Below are 20,619 nucleotides of genomic sequence, written 5' to 3'. Positions count from 1 at the left end.
TTTCCCTGCCCTCTGCGTTTGTCCTTCTAAAGAATGACAAGAACTTAACTCTTATCAGAAAAAATGCATTGACTCAGAAAATTACTCTGCCACTATGTCACCTTTAATATCTACGTCATCCTTTCTACTTTTCCCTTCAATGTGGGGGGACGGGGGATGGTTAGAAAAAAAATCTTTTTCTTCTCTTTCTTTCCTTTCTTCTTTCTGCAGTCAGGAGCACTGCATATTGCAGGAAACCCAGAGTAAGGAACGACAGGTTTCAACTTCAAGCAGCTCTAGTAATTAAGCTGAAACTGCCTGTGAAATCCGTGGTTCTCGGGAACAAACCTGCGAAGTTAACACCTGCCAGGAACCAGGATCATCAGCCTGTTCCTACATGTCGAATTGCTCAGAACTGCATCAGTGCTTCCAACTCTCTAAATTTTGTTTTAAGAAAGGCATTAAATAAACCCAAGGTAGAAAGCCATACGTAGCTGGGAAAGAATAAAGAAGACCCCTCCCACCCAAAGCTCCAGGTGACGACAGCTTCCACTGTGCGGCAACTTAGCATTTCGACGTGTTTTCCCGTCAGCCCTTAGCGATCTGCTGGGAAGCGGAGAGTCTGACTCCTGCCCTGTGGACACCAGAACCCAAGGGGTCAGCATCTCTGGGTGACACACCCAGCGCTGCCCAATTATGAGACAGAGCTGGCACACAGCCCCGCCACCCCACCTGTGATGGCACCAACTACGGCACTGAAGTTACTCAAGACATTTGAGCCTCTGAGCCTTATCTTCCCAAAGAACCTTGCACCTTGCATCCTGCTCAGCCCAAGCCTGAAGTGGTCCTAGACACAAGGAACATTCCGGAACTTTCATTTTAGCAGATCCCCATCCCCACAGGTGGAGACTCATCGTGATTCCAGATCTTGAGAGCTGCGCCAACATCTCAGCTGTGGTCTCCCTGCACAAGAGGAACTACATGATGGATTTCATTTTTTCAGAAGAGAGCAGATTTTTGCTTCTCTCTCTATAAATGCACTTACTCATTTTGGTACTAAAAATGCACAGAAAAAGGACTTTTATTTGGACCCAAATATATTACTTCTGAGTCTTCAAGATTTACAGCATATAAATTCTTTGGAATACAAGGAAATAATATTTTGATTATAATAAGGTCATACTTTAATGTTATGTTAGCTATAAGTGCCCATGTTAGCTAGAAGTGCCCTGGTGGTAGCTACAGAAACTATCATTCCAGCTTTTTGGTATAAAGTTATGGCAAAATTAATGCACTGTTTTTGGAGAAATGTTTTTTAAATAGGTTATTATATTCTTCTCTATATAAAGAAACCCAAATATAGAATAACCAAATGTTATTTATAGCTCTTGCATATTATATTTATTCTAATAATAATAGAAGCGCTCTTTGTTAGGTACTTTTCTATCTCATTTTACCCACAAAACAGCCTGAGAAAGAAGGTTTATCCCCAACTGACAGATCAGATAACTGGGGTCAGTGGGTTACCCAACATCAGCCTACAGTATACAGTTGAGTTAGGATTTGATCTCTGACTCTTAATACATAACCACTAAGATGACAGGGATAGTATGCAAGGGCAGAAAAAATCCAGACACCTTTACAGCACCTATGAAAGTGTGTGCGCACAGCGGCCTTGGTGATGGTTGGCTTCCGGCTTGCCTGAAGGTTTCTTACTCTAAGGTGCATGAAATAAAAAGTATCAGATGGATAGAAGTAGACACAGAAAGTTACTATACAAACACTGGACAAAAATAACTTACAATGTTTCTACCCTGTCTCTTATTCCTGACATCAAAGTCCTGTTTCCTCTCCTCCTACCACCTGTCCAGCGTGGCCAGAACCACTGTTCAGCTGTCAGCTGTAGGAGGCAGGGTCTCACAGGACACTGGGGAGGTGACATCAAAAACAAAACACAGGTACAGAAGAGCTCTTTGTGGTCCAGCAGAAAGAGCATGACCTGCAGTCGGTCCGGGACCCAGCTGCTAGTTGCATCTGTGCCCCCAGCTGTGGGACCTTGTGGCTCCACACGAGGCCCTGCTCCCCGGCGCCGCCCTCAGGGTCTTCCCCGGTCTCAGACCAGGTCCACCCACGTCTGGAACTCCCTGCTCCCCTGACCACGGTCAGCGCCCGCCCTATGATGTAAAGGGGCTCTCAGCGTGGGAGGCTGACGGTCCACTTTCTGAGACTACAGGACACACCACCAGAACTGTCCTGAAATAGGTTCCCTGAGTGTCTTAAAACTCGTCTCATGAAATGCCAGCCAAACAGTTTCAAGTCCCCACCCTACTGAACTGACAATCCCTGCTAAGGAGGGTCTAAACAAGTACTCTTACAAGTCCACAATGACTCATGTTTCTCACTCAATCTGTGGACACTCAGAGCCGTCATCCGACGTGCTTGGAGCCCTTGCAGACGTGACGCTGGTGCCCCACCTGAACACATTTCTCTCTCTATTACCTTTCCTGTGAGGGTCCAAGGAATTGTTATTCGTGAGGCGGTTCATTTCATTGGCTCAAAAAATACGTGTGTTGTGGGAGTTTCCTTAGGGAAGAGCACAGGTAGGAGACGATGAACAGACTGGAAATACTGGGGTAGGTGCAACTGTTTGATGATGAAAGGGACATATGACAGGGCTGAAAAATTTGAAAGATACCATGAAAAGTAAAATTCTTTCTCCCTCCCATCCCTGCTTCCCTACTGGAAAGTGACAGCTTTTGTATATCTTTTTAGAAATTTCTGTACCATTGCAAGCACACAAGCATGCACACACACATACACACACGTTGTACAGTTATCAGTAAGGGCTTACGCGTACAGTGCTTACTGAGAGCTGCAGGCTCCCCTCTGTACACGTACGTTCACATAATGTGCCTTTCTCCACTTAACACATACCTCCCTTCGCTGCCCACTCATTCTCTTTCCTTGTTGCAGAGTCCCCGTTGTGTAACCACTTCCTCCCATTGATGCTTATTTGCATATTCCCACTTATTTGTAAGACCGAACAACACTGCAGTGCATATCCTGATGTGTGCTTGTGCAAGCTCATCTGTAGACTGAATGTCCAGCGATGGCTTTGCCAGGAAACGGTGACAAGCTCGTGGAATGCTGATCGGTACACAGGACTCCCTTCTAGAGATGCTGTGCTAAGGCATCCTTCCAGGCCAAGTCCTGGAGCCCTGTACCCACACTTGCCAACGCTGGAGAGCACTGAACGTGCCACTCTGAAATGGGCCCTTGTTTTAATAAGCAACTTTTAGTTATTAGTGAGACTAAGGTGTGTCACACATATATATACGTATACACACACATGCATGTATGTATATACTTATTTGTGTACATAAGCACATACATATTTGTGAGTATACTACAGATGTATATACAAATATACACATATCTGCACCTGTGTATATTTGTGAGCATATTGCCTACTTGTATTTCTTTTCCTGTGAGCTGCCTGTTCATGTCCTTTGAACATTTTCTATTAGCTTGGTTTCTTTTTCCTAAAGTTTAGTAAGAATTCTCTTTATATTAAGAACATTAACTCTTGGTTGTAGATGCAGCAAATGCTTTCCCAATTTTTCATTTACAAAAATTTCGATACACACACACACACATATTAGACGTGATAAAAGGTTCTAAAACTTTACCCAATTTGTCATTTTCTTTATTACGGAAACTTCTAGGTATGGGACATGCTTGGAAAGTAATGAAAACACAGTGCTGCTTTTTATCCCCGTAAGTTTACGGTTCTGTTTACACTTCAGCATTACCCCCATCTGCACACTTAGGAGGATGAAGAGCTGGGACCTCAGATGCAGCCTGTTTGCTCTCCAGACGGCTGGCCAGCTACCTCACCATCCTTACTGAATAATCCATTTATCGTGCAGGCAAACAGTGAACAGTTACTCCATGGATAAGTGGCTAGAGAACGGTTAGTTGCATTTTCTAGTTAATCCCATCTTTCTGAGCCAAATCTAGGAGGAATTTTCTTCCAGTGCAGGGCCTCAGGCAAGGGGCTGCCCGAGTTTTCTACGTGCGAGAGGCTCTCTGACCTCCAGCATTGGATGTTAATTAGGACTAGTTCTGAAACGCACCTTTCCCACACTGTGGAGTCACTAAAACGACTTACCTCTATAGCATGAGTCTCAACACTGATTATAAAAACTTGACCTCCAGACGCCGCCCATAATGTGTCTTCCATCATTAGTAGACTTCTCACTGGCAGGACGCCTAATTTTATCACTTTTTGAGGTTCAGAATTCCAGGATCCATCTTAAAAGAAAATATATAATTGCATTCAAATTCAGTTATCTGTGCACAGGGACTGGGGAAAAGGATCACAGATCATCTTAAATAACAGAACCACCACCAAAATACCATTTGTAACTTTGCCCCCATCTTTTTTTTTTGTGAGGAAGATCAGCCCTGAGCTAACATCCATGCTAACCCTCCTCTTTTTGCTGAGGAAGACCGGCTCTGAGCTAACATCTATTGCTAATCCTCCTCCTTTTTTTTTTCCCCTGAAGCCCCAGTAGATAGCTGTATGTCATAGTTGCACATCCTCTAGTTGCCGTATGTGGGACCCGGCCTCAGCATGGCCGGAGAAGCGGTGCGTCGGTGCGCGCTGGGGATCCGAACCCTGGGCCGCCAGTAGCGGAGCGCGCGCACTTAACCGCTAAGCCATGGGGCCGGCCCACCATTTGTAACTTTAATGCTTGACTCTGGGTGTGTCTACAGTTCCAAGAATCAGCACCATTACCATAAAGCAATCTAACACAGCAACTAGGCTCAGCAAGTGCAGTAAGCAGGCCTCTGTTCTGATCCCAGCCCAGATACCCCAAATTATGTGTTCTGGACAAATTATGCACCCCAAGTCTCAGTTTTCTTGTCTGTAAAATGGGGACAGTATTGCCACTGGCGTCAAAGGCTGTTGTGAGAATTTAAAATGTGATAATGCAATTATAAACCTCAGCACAGTACCCGGCAGATAGGTGTTCAATACATACTATTATTTACAATAATATATAAAATGATTCAGTCATCATTAAAAGGAACTGCATCCAAAATAATTTATATAATGGAATAATAAATAATTAATATATAATTTTATATATTAATAACATATATATTTATATTTAATCTTATAACTAATAAATAATAAGTGCAAATGTTCAAATTTCCCCATTACCTGCTCTTAGTTTAAAACACCCCTTGATATATACTGTATTATGAGGAGACACCATATCTTCAATGAATTAAAAAAAAAACAACCAAAATTGAGGTAAAAGGCATCCTGTTTTGATGAACTTGCTCCATTCCTGAAGCACAGGGAGTGATAAAACATTTTGGTTTGAAGATATTTTCAAAGATCTACTGATGAGGCTTGTCACACTTTATAAGACAACATGGATAGCAATAAAAAATTATTTAAAGAAAGATTTAACACAGCTTAAAAGTGACCGATGCAATTGTCCTGTGAATAATTAAAATACATTCTTCAATTTTCACACTAACCATTAATGAAGCCATCATGCCTAAAAACCTAACTCAATGGCTAATCCATTAATGCCCTTACCGTCCTAATCAAATAAAAACGCTTTGCTCAAGGGCGAGAACCAGGTCTTGGTTCCAAATTGAGTTCTCGCCTCTTTGTATGTGAAGCACTGACCTTTTAACACAAAACCTGTTCAAGAACAACTGTCTTGAGCTGAGCTGAGCCAACACTAAGAGGCACCAGGCGGGTTCTGAATTTTGTGGCACACTTTTAAGTTATAATTCAACTTTAATGGAAACGCCTTTATGTCGCAATTAGGCAAAAAGATGGTGCAGGACAATAACTCGCCCCAGTGGATGTTAACCTGCCTTTATTTGTAAAACCTGCACTGAAGCCAGGGTATCATTGTGTATCACACGCACGCACACACATGCACACACCTGTGCACGCACACGCACTCACGGGTCCTCTCATCCGGGACTCGCAACCCTTTGAAGCACCACAATCTCCACTTCGGGTGGGAAAACAGAGGTTCAGAGTGGACTCTGTGGACTCCTACGGGACTGCAAAGGCAGGGTTTCTGAATCCTAGGTCCGCCTCATCTACCTCCTGGGGTTCCCATCCTGGGACGGCCGTCTGCTGTCACCCTGATGCTGACGACTCCTCTGAAGCAAAACTCGAAGATCACAGACAGGATTATGTGCTCCACACATCCTACTTCCCTTAAGGATTACCTTCCAACAGCTGAACTTTGTTTTCCGAGCATCTAGGTTATTCTTTCTACAGATACTGTGCCCTTGTGTGCTCCCACAAAATCGGGAAGGTGTGAAGAGTGCAACATCGGTCACCAGGACGTGGGTGTGAATTTGAGCCGCAGACTGCCTGTCTCAGGATAACTTCTTTCTGGGGATTTCACTCCAGGCCCAAGTTCTCAAACACATGCTAATTACATTTAGAGCCAACACTTAAAATCCGGAAATTTCCCAAAGAATTTCAGATTTCCAACTCCTTAAAAAGTCAAAGACTTGCAACAGTGTGTGCCTGAGAAGCAGCCTTTCTCCCTCTGGAAGGGCCAAGGTCTGCAGCCAGCCACGGCCTCCCACCTCCAAGAACAAAACGACAGCGAATAGACATTTGTCCAAAGAAGACAAACAGACGGCCAACAGGTACATGAAAAGAGGCTCAACATCACTAATCACCAGGGAAACGCAAATCAAAACCACAGTGAGCTATCACCTCACACCTGTTAGAATGGCTGTCAGCAAAAAGACAAGAAATAACAAGCGTTGGCGACGATGTGGAGGAAAGGGAATCCTTGTGCACTGTTGGTGGGAGTGTAAATTGGTGCAGCCACTACAGAAAACAGTATGGAGGTTCCTCAAAAAATTAAAAATAGAAACTACCATATGATCCAGAAATTTCACTCCTGGGTATTTATCAAAAGGAAACAAAAACACTAACTTGAAAAGATATCTACACCTCTACGTTCACTGCAGCATTATTTACAATAGCCAACACATGGAAACAATCTAAGTGTCCACCAATGGATGATGCATGAAGAAAATGTGGTGTGTGTATGTGTACATACGTATATATATATATATATATATATATATATATACACATATGTATACACAAACAATGGAATATTATTCAGCCATGAGAAAGAAGGAAATCTTGCCATTTACATGGATGGACCTTGAAAACATTATGCTAAGTGAAATAAGACAGAGAAAGACAAATACTGTATGATCTCACTTATATGTGGAATCTAAAAAAGCCAAACTCATAGAAAAAGAGATTAGAATGGTGGTTGTCAAGGGCTGGGGAGGGGGAAATGAGGAGATGTTGGTCAAAGGGTATAAAGTTTCAGTTATAAGATGAGTAAGTTCTGGGGATCTAAGGTACAGCATGGTGACTATAGTTAACACTGGATTGTATACTTGGAAGTTGCTAAGAGAGTAGATCTTAAATGTTCTCACCACAAAAAAGGAATGGTAATTACGTGAGGTGATGGAGGTGTTAGTTAACACTACAGTGTTAATCATTTTGCAATGTACAAATAAATGTATCAAATCAATACTTTGCACACCTGAAACTTACACAATGTTATGTCAACTGTATCTCAATAAAGCTGAAAAAAAAAGTTTAATCCCCCCACAATTAAATAAATAAAAATAAATGCTGAATAAATTCATAGCACTGGAAGAAATGGACGTAACTTGGAACGAGGGGCAGGTGAGTCTGGGGCGTGGGTGGGTGCCATACAAAATGCTCGTAGGGGGACAGGAGCTGGAATTCCACTCTATGCACACTCGGCGAGGGACCAGGGCATTGTGATGGAGCTGGGGGTGATGGGGACCAGTTCCAGAGGAGTGGATAAGAATTTGCTGGTGAATGGACTGTGGGAGGGGCAGTTACAGACCGGAATGCAGAAGGCCTAGTGGGCACAACGGTCACTGACTGAGATGGGAGAGGATGGTGTTGAGAGCAGCTGGTGGTGGAGAAAAAACCCTACATATTCAATTTTGGAAATGGCAACACTGAGGTTCTGTTAAGATATTCAGGTGGAGATACCAAAAAGGCAGTTGGATATGTGAGCCCCGAGTATGACGGTGAGGTCACTGCCAGTTATGTGAATTTGGGGGTCACGGTGTGCCATGGACTGAACTGTGTCCCCCCAAATTCCTAGGTTGAAGCCCTAACCCCAATGGGAAGGTATCAGAGGGTGGGGCCTTGGGGAGATGATAAGGGTTAGATGAGGTCCTGAGGGTGGGGCCTCCATGATGGAATCAGCACCCTTGCAAGAAGAGGAGGAGACACCAAGAGCTCTCTCTCTCTCTGTCACGTGAGGACACGGGAGAGGTGGCCATCTGCAGCCAGGAAGCAGGTCCTCACCAGGAGCTGACTTGGCTGGCACCCTGATCTTGGACTGTCAGCCTCCAGAAGCATGAGAATGCCTGTTGGGTAAGCCCTCGTCTGTGGCGTTTGTTATGGCCGCCCACGCTGACCAAGACAGGAGCTGAGGCTGGAGGAGATCTCTTAAGAGAGACGCTCAGAAGGAAGAGCAGGGACCCCAGGCGTGAATGCGGCACTTCCTCCCCCAACCGCTGAACGCGAGAGGAGCAGGAGGGAGACCAGCCTGCCACCAAGGAGGCAAGAAGGAAACCTCTTTGAAACAAGAGTTTCCATCAAGTGGCGATGGTGAAGTTCACCAAAGCAGAGCGGCCACGAGTCACAGGCACGCTCCAGAAGCTGGGGTGGGAACAAGGCACAGCACCTGGAGAGTGCCTGCCTCCACCTCTGGGAGCTGCGTGAGGATCAGGGGACAGAACGGGGTGCTCACGGAGCTGTGTGCACTTGGGGCACCAGAAGACGCCAACTCGTCCAAGGAGGTGCAGCTGAAGGGCTACAGACCTGAGCCCTGCTCCTCTCTGGGTCACTGGAACCCACCAGAACTTTGAGTGAAGTCTCCGACAAAAAGGAACAGAAAGAAGGAAGAAGCCAGGGAGGGGCGAGAGAGGGAGGAACCTGAGGAGGATGGACGACAGCTAGAGAGTCTCTGGTCCTTGGGCTGGCGAAGACGGGTGACAGCCATAACACACCGAGGGAAGCTGCCATTCTCTCTACCCAAGAAGAGAAAACCTCACGGGCCTGGAGTGAGGGCAGAGACAGCGTGAGGGCACAGAATCGAGACTTAATAAGAAGGATTCGCACTGAAGTCATGACAGAGGAGCCAGCCTGGAGACAGACCTTTGAAACAACCTCCTGTGTGTTCAGCTGGTAGCATCCTGTTTTCCCATCATCCTTTTGGAAGTGGGGAAGATCTATGTGCCTTGGGGCAGGGGGTGAACAAGGCTAACGGGTCATGAGACTGAACCAGGAAGCTCAGGCCTGAGTCAACCCCCTTGGAACTATGCAGTCTGCCGTGCGGACTCGCCAGTGTGACACAGTTACCTTCTGCTTTTGCGTAGATGGCCACGGTCCCGTTGACGAGGCCGGCGTACAGGCGCTGAGGCGTGCAGGCCAGGCTCATGACCGTGGACTTCTCGGGGGTGAAAAAGTGCTGCAGTCGCACTTTCTTGGAGCCTTGACTGCTTTTGTAAATGGAAATGCTTTAAAAGAAAAACAGAGCTAATAAACACATCTGCTCATAATGGAAAAAGCAACAGTGCCTACTGACAGGAACATGCCAACATTCCATCACCATGCCTCCCTGTCCCTCCTGCATCCTCCTACTCCTAGAAACACTGGGCTATATTTTAAAGATTGCCACCACTTGGATCTTTTAAAAGAGAAATTCTGGGTTATAAACAGAGTTCTTCCTACAGATCTTGGAACTTCAGGAAAATTATTTTAACTTTCCTCTAAACTGTGTTGATGTTCAATATGATTATAACATAGAACATGCTCTGTTTTAGTCCAGAATATAGGGTGTGATGTACTTTTAAAAGCATGAAAAGGAATGAAAAGTGTCAGCGGCCAACAGCCTGGTAGAACTAAGACTTCTCCCCTGTAAAGAGTCAGCCCTTCTCTTTGGGAGTTTCCTGGACTGATTTCCATGGGCCTCACTCATCGGCTCTTTCAAAGTGTGCCGACCCTAACAATTTCCACTTGTATCGCAAAATTCCTAACACACTGGGGTAAGTAACTGTCCACCCTGGTTCCTCGCGGCTGTACTCGTGACGGAACAGCGATGGTGACCGTCTGTAACAGAGTGAGTGGACTCTACCTTCCTTCTTCCGTCCCCAGGCAGATGGTGGGGACACCTGACGCCCTCACAGCCGAGGCCTCGGGCTCCGAGGCTGTGCCGGGCTCCCTGGGCTTCTCCTCCACGGGGATGTACACCATACACAGGATGCGAGACTCCACGTTGAAGCACTCGATGACTTTGGGGTTGGAACTTTGAAACGAGACGATGGCAATTTGCCCCATCTGACTGGTGCAACTTCCAATCTGAATCAGGGGTTTGGGAGGGAAAATAATGAAGGCACGGATGCTTTCGCAACAAGAAGAAACCTGACACGTAATGGCAACGACAAGAATCAATTTTCACATGAGAACCAACAAGCTTAGAAGACTCAAATAATATTTAAACAGTCTGCTAAGGGAGCCCGCTCTTCCTTTCCAACATGCTTAATTAGCTTTTAATTTTAATAACAAGAACACAGTTTTGATTTTTTTAAAATCACATTTATATCCTTTAAAAATCACATACCCAGCACTAGACAATAGTAAAGCCCTATCCATACACAACTTAAAATCTGAAAAAGCAGGTTAATATCAATTTTAAACAATTTAACACTAATGTTTAACAGACCTTACCTAAGAGAACAAGAACTTATAAAAGAAAAAAAGTAATAAAAATGCATCTCATAGCGGATCACTAGCACCTGACATGAAATGTAGTCACATATTAATGACATATAAAAGTGTCGTCCCTTTTCTAAAACTAGCATTGCCGTGACGGCATGTATGAACCTCCTATTGGCTGCATCCCTTAGCAAGGCTCAGCAAAGTTCGTTTCGAGATTTAAACTTAAATGTACTGCTTTTTAAGTGGGAAAGAGTCAGATCTTGTTAACAGCAAACGAGAAAACAGGGGAGAGTGTGCCTGGCCTTCGAAGAGAAAGCTGGCCTGGTCTAGGGTGGGGTTTGCTCTTCACAGATCCCTTCTCCTTTCCGCCAATTTTGGAAATGTTGTGACGTGCTCCTTATACCTACTGTATTTTTTCCACATCACAGATAAGCATCCTGCTCTGACAGCCTTTCAGGGAAAGGCTGCCACACTGCCAAGCCTGCTGTGGCCCCGGGGGTGGCCCAGGAGGGGAAGGAGGCACCAGTTACAGGTCCGCTGGGCTGGAAAGAACTTCTCTTTTAAATTGTAGAACCCTGAGGGAATTAATCACACTCCTAGCTGACTGTGAAGAATCATCAGCTAATCAGGTTGCTCTTTTTTTCAAGACTCAACTAGGAGACTGAGCAAGCAGGAGCTCTGTTGGGGGGTGCGCGGGGGCAGAGAAGTTAACTGGGTATAGGATATCCGGGGAGATAGTCAGGGTGAGGGCTTGGGAACAGCAGAGCAGCCACCTCGGAGGAGGCTGGGGGTTCATGGGGAGGGGGGCACCAGGGGACCTCAAAACGCACTGCCTGGGGAATTCCTCTGGTTTGCACAAAGCAGACATGTCCACTGCAATGCAGCATAATTCAAATTCAGTATTTCATTTGGAACAAATTAATTTTTAACTGCTAAGTATCCAGTGTAAAAAGCCAGCAATGCCTTGGAAGGGAAAAATAATCATGTAATTTAACCTCCAAAATTGAAGAAATGTTTAAATTATTCTTGTATTAGTTGTTAGTTGTCTTTGGACTGAATTTAATCTGGCAAAGTTTTAGATGAAAAAGAAAAGAGAGAAACACTTGAATTCCTAAGAATTCTACACCTTTTCCAAAAGCGCTCAGCTCCCTTTCATGTTCCGTGACTCTCGTGTTTATAAATATAACCCAGGACACGTTGGCAGCTGACTACATCCTACTGAACCATCAAATCTGTAACTTCCCATCACGTTAACCATGGACATTGACTCGTGAACTCGTGTTAGAAAGAGACTCGGCCGTCTTACCCACAGGAAACCGTGAGCCGTGGACGACGCATCTGGCTGACCCTCATTACTCAGGTAAGGCTCGGGATTGTAGGCAGCACATTCGATCTAACGGGAATAAAACCAAACGCCCACATGTAACATGGGACCAGGAGGCATCTGGACGATGCCAAGTCTTAGACGGACGACAGAGTTCTGACATTTAACCACAGACAGTCCTGGTTATTACTCATCAAAGATTAAAATAGGAAAGGACTCAAGTATGAGTCTCACAAATGAGCTTTTCAGAAGCAAACACCTAAGGAAGAGGCTTCCGTCTTTAGTACTTCCTTCTTGAGACCCCAGCACCCACTGGAAACATGTCAGGGAGCACGTCACACAGGCGGCCCCCTCCTCCCTGGGGGGGCCTTGCCTTCTCCTTTCCTGCCCATCCACCTCTCCCAGGGAACAGGCTGTGAGCTGCCATGGGCAGTGGACCCCCTCAGCTGTGGGAGCTACAGGAAACCCAGGCTCCAGGTGTGAGTGTGGGCCAGAGACCAGAAGTGAGAAATGGTGTCTGTCTTGTTCGCTTAAGAGACACACCCACAGGCCCTGAAGGCTCTCGCAGCGCTGGCTGGCCTGCTTCAATGACAGCACAGGGACGTTAATAAAATGCCACCCTGGAGATGGGGCCGCCTTAGCAAAGAGTGGACACCACAACTCACGCCAACACGGGGCCTCTAATTATGACCCGCTGCGGAAACTGAACACCACCAACCAAAGGGCACAGAGTGGAGACGTGCCCTTCTCAACCAGTGACGCCTGGAACGCTGTGCTGCAGCGAGGAAGCCCCCGTACCAGGCTCCAAGACAACCGCTGAGCGGGAAAGCAGGTGTTTGTCCTCAAACCACAACCATCCCGAGTGCTTTCTAAATAAACCACCCCTGGAGAAGCAGTGACCATGGCTGCCCTGGGAGACGATGCTGGGACTCTGGCCCTCACTGGTGACTCCCCAAGCTCTGGGCCCACCCGCCCGTCACCTTGAACTCCTGCTGCTTGGCCACCGTCACCGGCATGTGTCCCACGAGGAGGGGGTGTCTTTCCTTCTTAATCTGATTCCCGTCATCTTCCACGCAGAACCAGCCCATGTGGTTCTCCTCTTCTGTGGTCACATCAGAAGGGAAAATGAGCAAGGACGGCACAGAGCGTGCACGTGACAAGCCTGCATCTCCAGTGGGGCTGCGTGGGGAGAAGGTGCTCTGTCTCGTATAAGACTGGAGAACTGAGTGATTTGTGGAAACAGGACCATCTTTTCTTAAGGAAAGGCTGTATGTCCACTGCTTTATTTTAGACAGCACTCCGGCCCACATCTCAGCAACCACACCACCCCGTCTGCTCCTCCCAAATGCGATGAGGCACAGGTCTGAGAAACCTCGCTGCATAAACCATCTAGGTCTATTTTTCCTTATCTTTTTTCATTTGTTTTCCCCAAAGCAACTGAGATGTTTAGATTCAAATGCCAGGGATATACTGAGAAGTTTTTTTTTTGTTTTGTTTTTTTGGGTATTTTTGCTGAGGAAGATTCACCCTGAACTAACATCTGTGCCGATCCTCCTCTATTTTGTATGTGGGACACCGCCACAGCATGGCTGACGAGTGGTGTAGATCCGCACCCGGGATCTGAACCCCCGAACCCAGGCTGCCAAAGCAGAGTGTGCCGAACTTAACCATTACGCCACGGGGCCGGACCCTGAGTTGTTTTTTAATGCGGTATAATACTATGGGATAAAAAGAACAACGAAATGAAGAAACATTTTACCACCAAAGCAAGTTGTCAACCTTGGTTCTAAATGTTTAATTCATCTAATGACAAAAAAGGAGCTTATTTTCAGGGTCAACTTATTCTCTTCGGAGAGTGGGCTATTTCCTCATGTGCTGAGTCCCTTTGAACCTGGCTTGATAAACCACTGAATTATTCACGGACAGAGAAGGAGCCGGGTCTCTGCTCCCCTCCTGCTGAGCACAAGCAAGAAGGGGAATCAAGAAGATTCCCCAGCAGGAGAAAGGTGCCTCCCTCCACTAATCCCAGGGCACTGGGGGTGGACACGGCTCCACTGCACACCTCTCACTGTAGTTTACGTCAGTTAACACTTCAGATTGTCTGCATCCGAATGAAGATTTTACACACACACAGGACATTCTAGTGTGTTCTGAGTACCAGATCTGTGTGTATGAAGTACATATACACACATGTCAACATATCACTATACATGTGTCTGTCTGACCCAAAGATGAAAGGAAGGCTCAAGGGGCAAAGGAACAAGAAAATAACCACAAAGCCACTCCCATCTAGGAGAGCACGGCAGGACTTCTTTTCTGTGCTGGGAGGGTCTTCAGTGACAATTCAGTCCGATACCATATTTTATTTTACGGGCGAGGGATGAGGGAACAGACTGAGATGAACCCGACTCCCCTGCCACGTGCAGCCAGACGCCGACCGGACGAAGACTGGACACAGGGCTGGGACTCCTGACTCACAGGCCTTTCACTGTGCTGACAATCTCAACTGATGTTAACGTTTTTTTACAGTAAAAGCGAGGGCTTTTTTTCCTACAACCCCTAAATTACAATATAAATGTCTTAAAAATCATTTGTGCTGGGGTTATTTTTTCCCGTTTAAAAACGTTCCTTCTGATGAATGGATGAACCTACTGTTAGGCTAACTTCTCGACCATGACTTTATCCTCCCAGGTCTGCATGTCATCATAATGTAGCAAATGCTAGAGGACTAAGACGTGTACGTCGTCTCTTGTCTGAACATGCCTCATTTAGATTAAATCAACCAAATCTTACCAAGGGCAAGCTTGGCCATCTGCAAGTTGTTGACCCAAGACTCTTTGATGGCGGGGGTGAACGTATTGAACACAGCTGTGAAGAAAGTAGGCCGCCCAGACCTGCCAGAAAGGAGAGAGAAGCACTCACTTCACAGAATGTGCTCCAACCCGTGAGGTTAAAGTACACATCACGCCTGTCCCAGATCATCTCCGGACCAGGAGGACATGCACATCATGACAAGAAGTGTTTCTCCGCACTGCCCGAGAAAGCTCCGCTGTGAAGTTCCCACTGACTTGTCCTGCTTCCCCGGGAGCTGCAGCTGAATTCGACAGCAGTCGGCGGCCCTTATCTCCTCCTCTTTCTTCAAAATCAGCCTTTGTAAACCTGACGTCCAATCATGGGCTACTGACTGGTTTAAGTTCTACGAAGGAAACAGACAACCACATTTTAGAAGCTTAATGAGATAGGACCATCCTACAGAGGAGAACAAGCAATGTTGTAACATGAGAAACTCGGAGAACAGCAACACTCATATCTGATGGCAAGAAAGAAACCCTGGGAGTCAGGTCCCGTGAGCGCCTGGCTGAGCCGTTTCTAAGAGAACTGATACTCAAGCCTACTGCAAAATGCAGGGCAGTCACGCTGAAGAGTTTGACCTTATCCACAACAGGAGGAAACGTGCAACCACACTGACGCTTAAAGCGAGCATCGGTTGTCACTTCTGGCAGAACCCGCAGATACAAGCACATACTTACGACGATTAGAAGTAAAAAGAGGATTTTGAATCAAACGGCTTCGACCATTACCTGATAGTTGCCTTTCAGGTTTCCGACCAGTTGAGCGATCTGACCAACCACATTCAAGTCGTGCAGCAGGTTTTGTAAATCCTGATACAGCTGTCCCGGCCCCATGTAAACTCTGTCTGCAAAATAAGCAACCAAAAGAGGACAAATCTGAAGCCGTGTTCACTTCAAAGCTCGAGGGAAGAAAACACTAATATAAATTCTAGTTAATTTAGAATTTTTAAAAAGTGGATATTTTTAAGCACTTAGTAGCTTTTCCTTTTCTAACATTTTATTTTGAAATAATTTAGACTCACAGAAAAGTTGCAAAAATAGCAGAGGTAGTCTCCTCCTGTATGTTCCTCACCCTCTCTGGGATGTTAAAGTCTTACAGAACCACAGCACCGTCATCAAACCAGGAGTCACAACGACAACACTAGTAACTCATCCGCAGACCCATCCACATTTCAGCGGCTTCCCCGCTGACGTCACCTCTCTGGTCCTGGCGCCAATCCAGGCCCACATCACACTGAGCTGTCACAGCTCCTAAATCTCCTCCAGCCGAGGTCAGTTCCTGAGGCATCCCTGGTCTTTCAAGACCTTGACATTTTTGAAGGACGGTGGTGAGTTGTTTTACCGAATGTCTCACAATTTGGGTATGACTGACATTTTGTCACTTTTAGTATGTTTTAATCGTCGTTGATATTGTTACTGCCCAACATGGGGCCTTCTGCTAGCCACAAGACATGCCAATAGCCAAGAAGCAAGGTGGTAGGAGAAAAAGGACTTTTTCATTACAGCTTGCTAGCAAGAGGGAAGATGGCCAACTCATGTCCAAAAGAACCATCGTAAGGGGTCACAAAATCGTACAGCAGTTATATAGGCCATTGGGTTATTGGGGAGGGCATCAGGAATGTTGAACTTCTGGTGGTACAGACTGGGAGTGGCCACACCAGATCTTTCAGTTTTCATTGATGATGGCTATCAGCACAGATTCTCTATTCGGGGGTCATCACATTCCTAAGGAACTCAAAAAAACAAAGTTATCATCTTATCGCAGCTGGGAGGTACATACACAAGCAGGGGTCGTAAAATCTACAGAGCAGGTAGATCTCCTGGAGGGTGCGCATCCAGCTGGGTTAGTTTGTCAGAGGTCATTCAGTTACAATAGGACTTCTTTTCTACAATATGGTTTTCCTTATATCAACCTTGTCTTGAGCCAGTATCAATACAATTACTATTAGTGAGAAATATCTAGAAATGACATTTAATCTGAACCAAATTTCCAATAACTGGGGTCATCCAACATCAAAATGAGGTCCCCAGTGATCCTTCTCTATAGTTTAAAAAAATAGGAAACATGAGGATTGCCATGAGCTAGGTGAGTGGACTCACCCTAAGTGCCCAGATGAGGACAGCTCCCACCTCTGACCCAAGGCCAGCTGTGGGCCACTGCAGATCATTTCCAGTATCTTCTCAAGAGCACCACGGACACAGAACAGATTCCCCACCTCCCATCTTACTGATGAGGACGCTGCCTAAGATCACACACGACGGGTGGGATTTGAACTCAAGTTGCCATCAAAGCCCATCCTTTAAACCAGTATGCAGCAACAGCCTGGTCTCTTTTCTATTTCCTTATAAATACATTGCCTGAGGCCACCTAGCCAGTAAGGGATGGAGAGGGAATTCAAATCCAGGAAGAACAGGAGATTCATCTGGGCTGAATAAGTATCAGTTTCTTGAAATCTGTGTTTCTGCAGGACCAGCTTCACGGGTGTGCAAGCTGTGCATTTACAAAGTAACGTAGCACTGATAATTTCATCACAAGGTGGTGTTGGGTTTGTCATCAAAAGTTCATAAATGAAAGCAAGTATGTGCGTTATTAGCTAAAAATATTTTAAATTATAAACACACTGTTAAGGAAAAATTTAAATAAAGTTGATATATACAACCATTGGGATAGTTTTGCAGGCGCCCAGGGCCTCCCACTCAGAAGAAACTGAGCCTCGTGGGGAAGGCTCTGCTGTCGACGTCTTGACATTCTTAGTAATTGTGAACAAGGGACCCTGTGTTTTCATTCTGCACTGGGCACTTCACGTTAGAGACACGATTCTGTGGATATTTATACATACAGTAGGCCTGATGTCTATTACCTATCTAGACAAATTCTATTGATTAATTGCATCTCAAGTATTTTCATGAAGTGTCACCAAAAAAGGGAGCAAACTATTCCAATGGTTATTTATATCAACTTTATTTTTCCTTAACAGTACGTCTATAATTTAAAACATTTTTAGCTAATAACAGACATATTTGCTTTCATTTATAAACTTGTGATGACAAAGTCAACGAACACAGCCTTCTGATGATGAAATAAGTCCTACATTAACTTTACTAATTTGTCTATTTTTTATTTTTAAAATTATCACATAGTAAAACTGACCCTTTCACTTTGGGTGCTCGGCTCTACAAATCTTGGCACGTGGGCAGATGTGTAACCCACCCACCGTCTGGCCCACAGAACACCTCCTTCTCACCAAAGTCCCTGTCACCTGCCCTTCAGAGCCACGCCGTCCCACCCTCGCCCCTGGCAACCACTTGTCTGTTCTCCATCGTTTTACTTTTGTCTTTTCAAGAATGTTGGATGTACGAGTTCATGCAGCATCACATGTTTATTTTTTTTTAACACATAAATAGTATACCTATATTTCTATAGGTATTCGACTGACTTGCCCTTCGTTAGAAGAAATCCCTTAGTTTGGTAGGACAAATGTCTAACTCGAACCATGGTTTCATTCCTTCAGTCAGGAAGACCATGAGAAACCACTGCGGGCTTATGCACACGCAGTAGAAACAGGCTGCACCACGAGCAGCTGACAGCCGCCGCTCCAAGTTACTCGTGGTCCGCCTCTGAAGTGCGATGTGGACACGTGAGGGGGGGCCAGCACTGGAGCATGCCACGGACCTGACATTTGTGCTAGAATTTGGAAAGCACGTGTTTCTTCCTCCTACTAGACTTCCCGGTGAGAAGCCACACGTTAAAACAGAAACACTTTCATATTTAAACAAGCATCTCAAGCAGAGAAACCCAAGTTGGAAAGTTGAGTTAGAAATGACTCAGCGGCAATGTTGTATTTTCCTGGTCGGGTTTCACCATCTGGGACTCACGAGAACTCCCAGGAAAACATTTAAACCTCTTCCTCCTCGGTCTCCTAAGCTATAGAGAGGGGACAACATATAACACTGCCCTGACCACCTCACAGTCCGGCCTTGAGGGTCAAATGAGACGACGCATGTAAAGAACTCTGTGAACTAACACATCTGTTACCTATGTTACAGAAACACAGAAATTTCTTGTAACATAAATATAAGGGCCTGTTCATTTCATCACTTGTCTTCCTTCCAGAGGCCCATGCACCCATTCAGGTTCTTCCTGTATTTGGACCACTGCTGGCCTGGCCAGTTCATATTTTTCTGTTTTTTCCATCAAAGCACACCCTGCCACGTTCCCCTCCTCCAGAGTTAAGGGATTTTCTTTTCCCTTGTCTGTTAAGAAATAACGCACTTCCCACTGCCTGACAGGAAAGGCGAGGTGGGTGATATTTTAAATCGGGGAACTCTGGGGGTTCACGATACATGTGACTGCAAAAACCACAGTGGGCAGCCGCCTCTGGGCAGACAGAAGTAGCCCCACGTGAGAATCCCACTGAAGGCCACTCTTCTCTCCACAGGCATCACCAGAATTCAGCCGGGCCTCAGCAGTTAGCCAGCCTTTACTTACAAAAGTTATCAGTTAATGGATCTGAGCTGTTTTAGTCTTAATCAAATGATCTAAGTTTTGGGGAAAACTAGGCAAATAGCACACACAAAGTTTTGAAGCTACTGGGTGAGTGAAGTGGATAAATAGTGAATTTACACACACTTCAGCTAACACTTGTGTGACCAGTGGAATAATTTGGAAGTCTTTTGTGACCACCATGGAGGGACAGTTCAGAGACTGAGAATTCACTTAGGACTCTGACTTCTGTTTCTAAAATTAAGAGGCTTTTAAACGAATAGTATTTTTAAAGTCTCTAGAGTGGACCTTACTCTACCAGGAGGAAGTAAAGTGGAAAGTTCAGACAGGCGGCTGAACTGAAAGAAAGAAACAAGCAGACCCCTCTTAGTGAGCCTCCTGAACAGGCGAGGACACGCAGAGGCGGGGCAGGCGCCTGTGGGGTAAAAAGGAGAAGGCTCAGGCTGCTCCCAGGCAACCCCGCATTCAGAGCTCCTCGGTCAGCGGGCCTGGCTGCCACCGGAGTCTCGCTGCCAAATGCCTACTGAAAAGCTTGCGTCCCTGCCTGGGCAGCCGGGCCTGCAGGGTCCGCTGGTCCTGCTGCAAGCATCCACCAGGCCCCATCTGTCTAACCAGAGGGCGAATGCACCGGGAGATGGGCCAGGAGAGGGAACAAGGCTGGAAGGAACCCAGCGCTCCAGGGGGTGGGGAGAGGAATCACAGGACAGGTAGCAGAGGGGATGGCAGAGCGAGCGCGGGGGCGGCCTGCTGAGCAGGGGACGGAGACGCGCAGGACAGTTCTTGAGCAGGGAGACCCAGGAGATGGAGAGGAGGACGAGAAAAGGGGGATCAAGACTAGGGCCCTTTGCGGCTTTCACCCGAGTCTGGAGTCCTTCTCTCCAGGGAACGTGGATGAAGACAAGCCGCTGGCCACCCCGAATTCTAGCCACTTCTGCTTCTGCTGCTTCAGAGGGAAGTGAGCAGGGGTGGCCATGGATGTGGTTCTGCCTACAAGCCGCGTTACCGATGCCCGTCAGTCTGTCTTACATCTCATAGGGATAACACAAATGCTGTCACCAAGGTCACCCTATAAGGAGAGGGATGAGAAAACGTTGTCCCTGGTGGATTA

The 20,619-nt window shown here is 46.1% G+C and overlaps 1 protein-coding gene across 13 annotated transcripts in view; it reads right to left on the bottom strand.

Annotated features, from left to right (window-relative positions):
• Positions 1-20,619, bottom strand: part of ARHGEF10 (Rho guanine nucleotide exchange factor 10) — a 131,382-nt gene that overhangs the window by 22,525 nt on the left and 88,238 nt on the right. For all 13 annotated transcript variants that reach the window (XM_087418274.1, XM_087418273.1, XM_087418278.1 and 10 more), the window contains 8 exons: positions 15,737-15,852; positions 15,224-15,351; positions 14,949-15,049; positions 13,136-13,257; positions 12,138-12,224; positions 10,248-10,471; positions 9,473-9,630; positions 4,151-4,293 (listed from right to left, as the gene is read on the bottom strand). In XM_087418274.1, coding sequence (XP_087274400.1) covers positions 4,151-4,293; positions 9,473-9,630; positions 10,248-10,471; positions 12,138-12,224; positions 13,136-13,257; positions 14,949-15,049; positions 15,224-15,351; positions 15,737-15,852 — 1,079 coding nt within the window. The remainder of the gene's footprint in view (positions 1-4,150; positions 4,294-9,472; positions 9,631-10,247; positions 10,472-12,137; positions 12,225-13,135; positions 13,258-14,948; positions 15,050-15,223; positions 15,352-15,736; positions 15,853-20,619) is intronic.

The sequence above is a fragment of the Ceratotherium simum genome, chromosome 28 (genome assembly GCF_057802395.1).
Source record: "Ceratotherium simum simum isolate JZ-2026a chromosome 28, ASM5780239v1, whole genome shotgun sequence".
Taxonomy (NCBI): domain Eukaryota; kingdom Metazoa; phylum Chordata; class Mammalia; order Perissodactyla; family Rhinocerotidae; genus Ceratotherium; species Ceratotherium simum.
The sequence above is the reverse complement of the archived record's forward strand: the minus strand, read 5'-3'. Positions and strand labels throughout refer to the sequence as shown.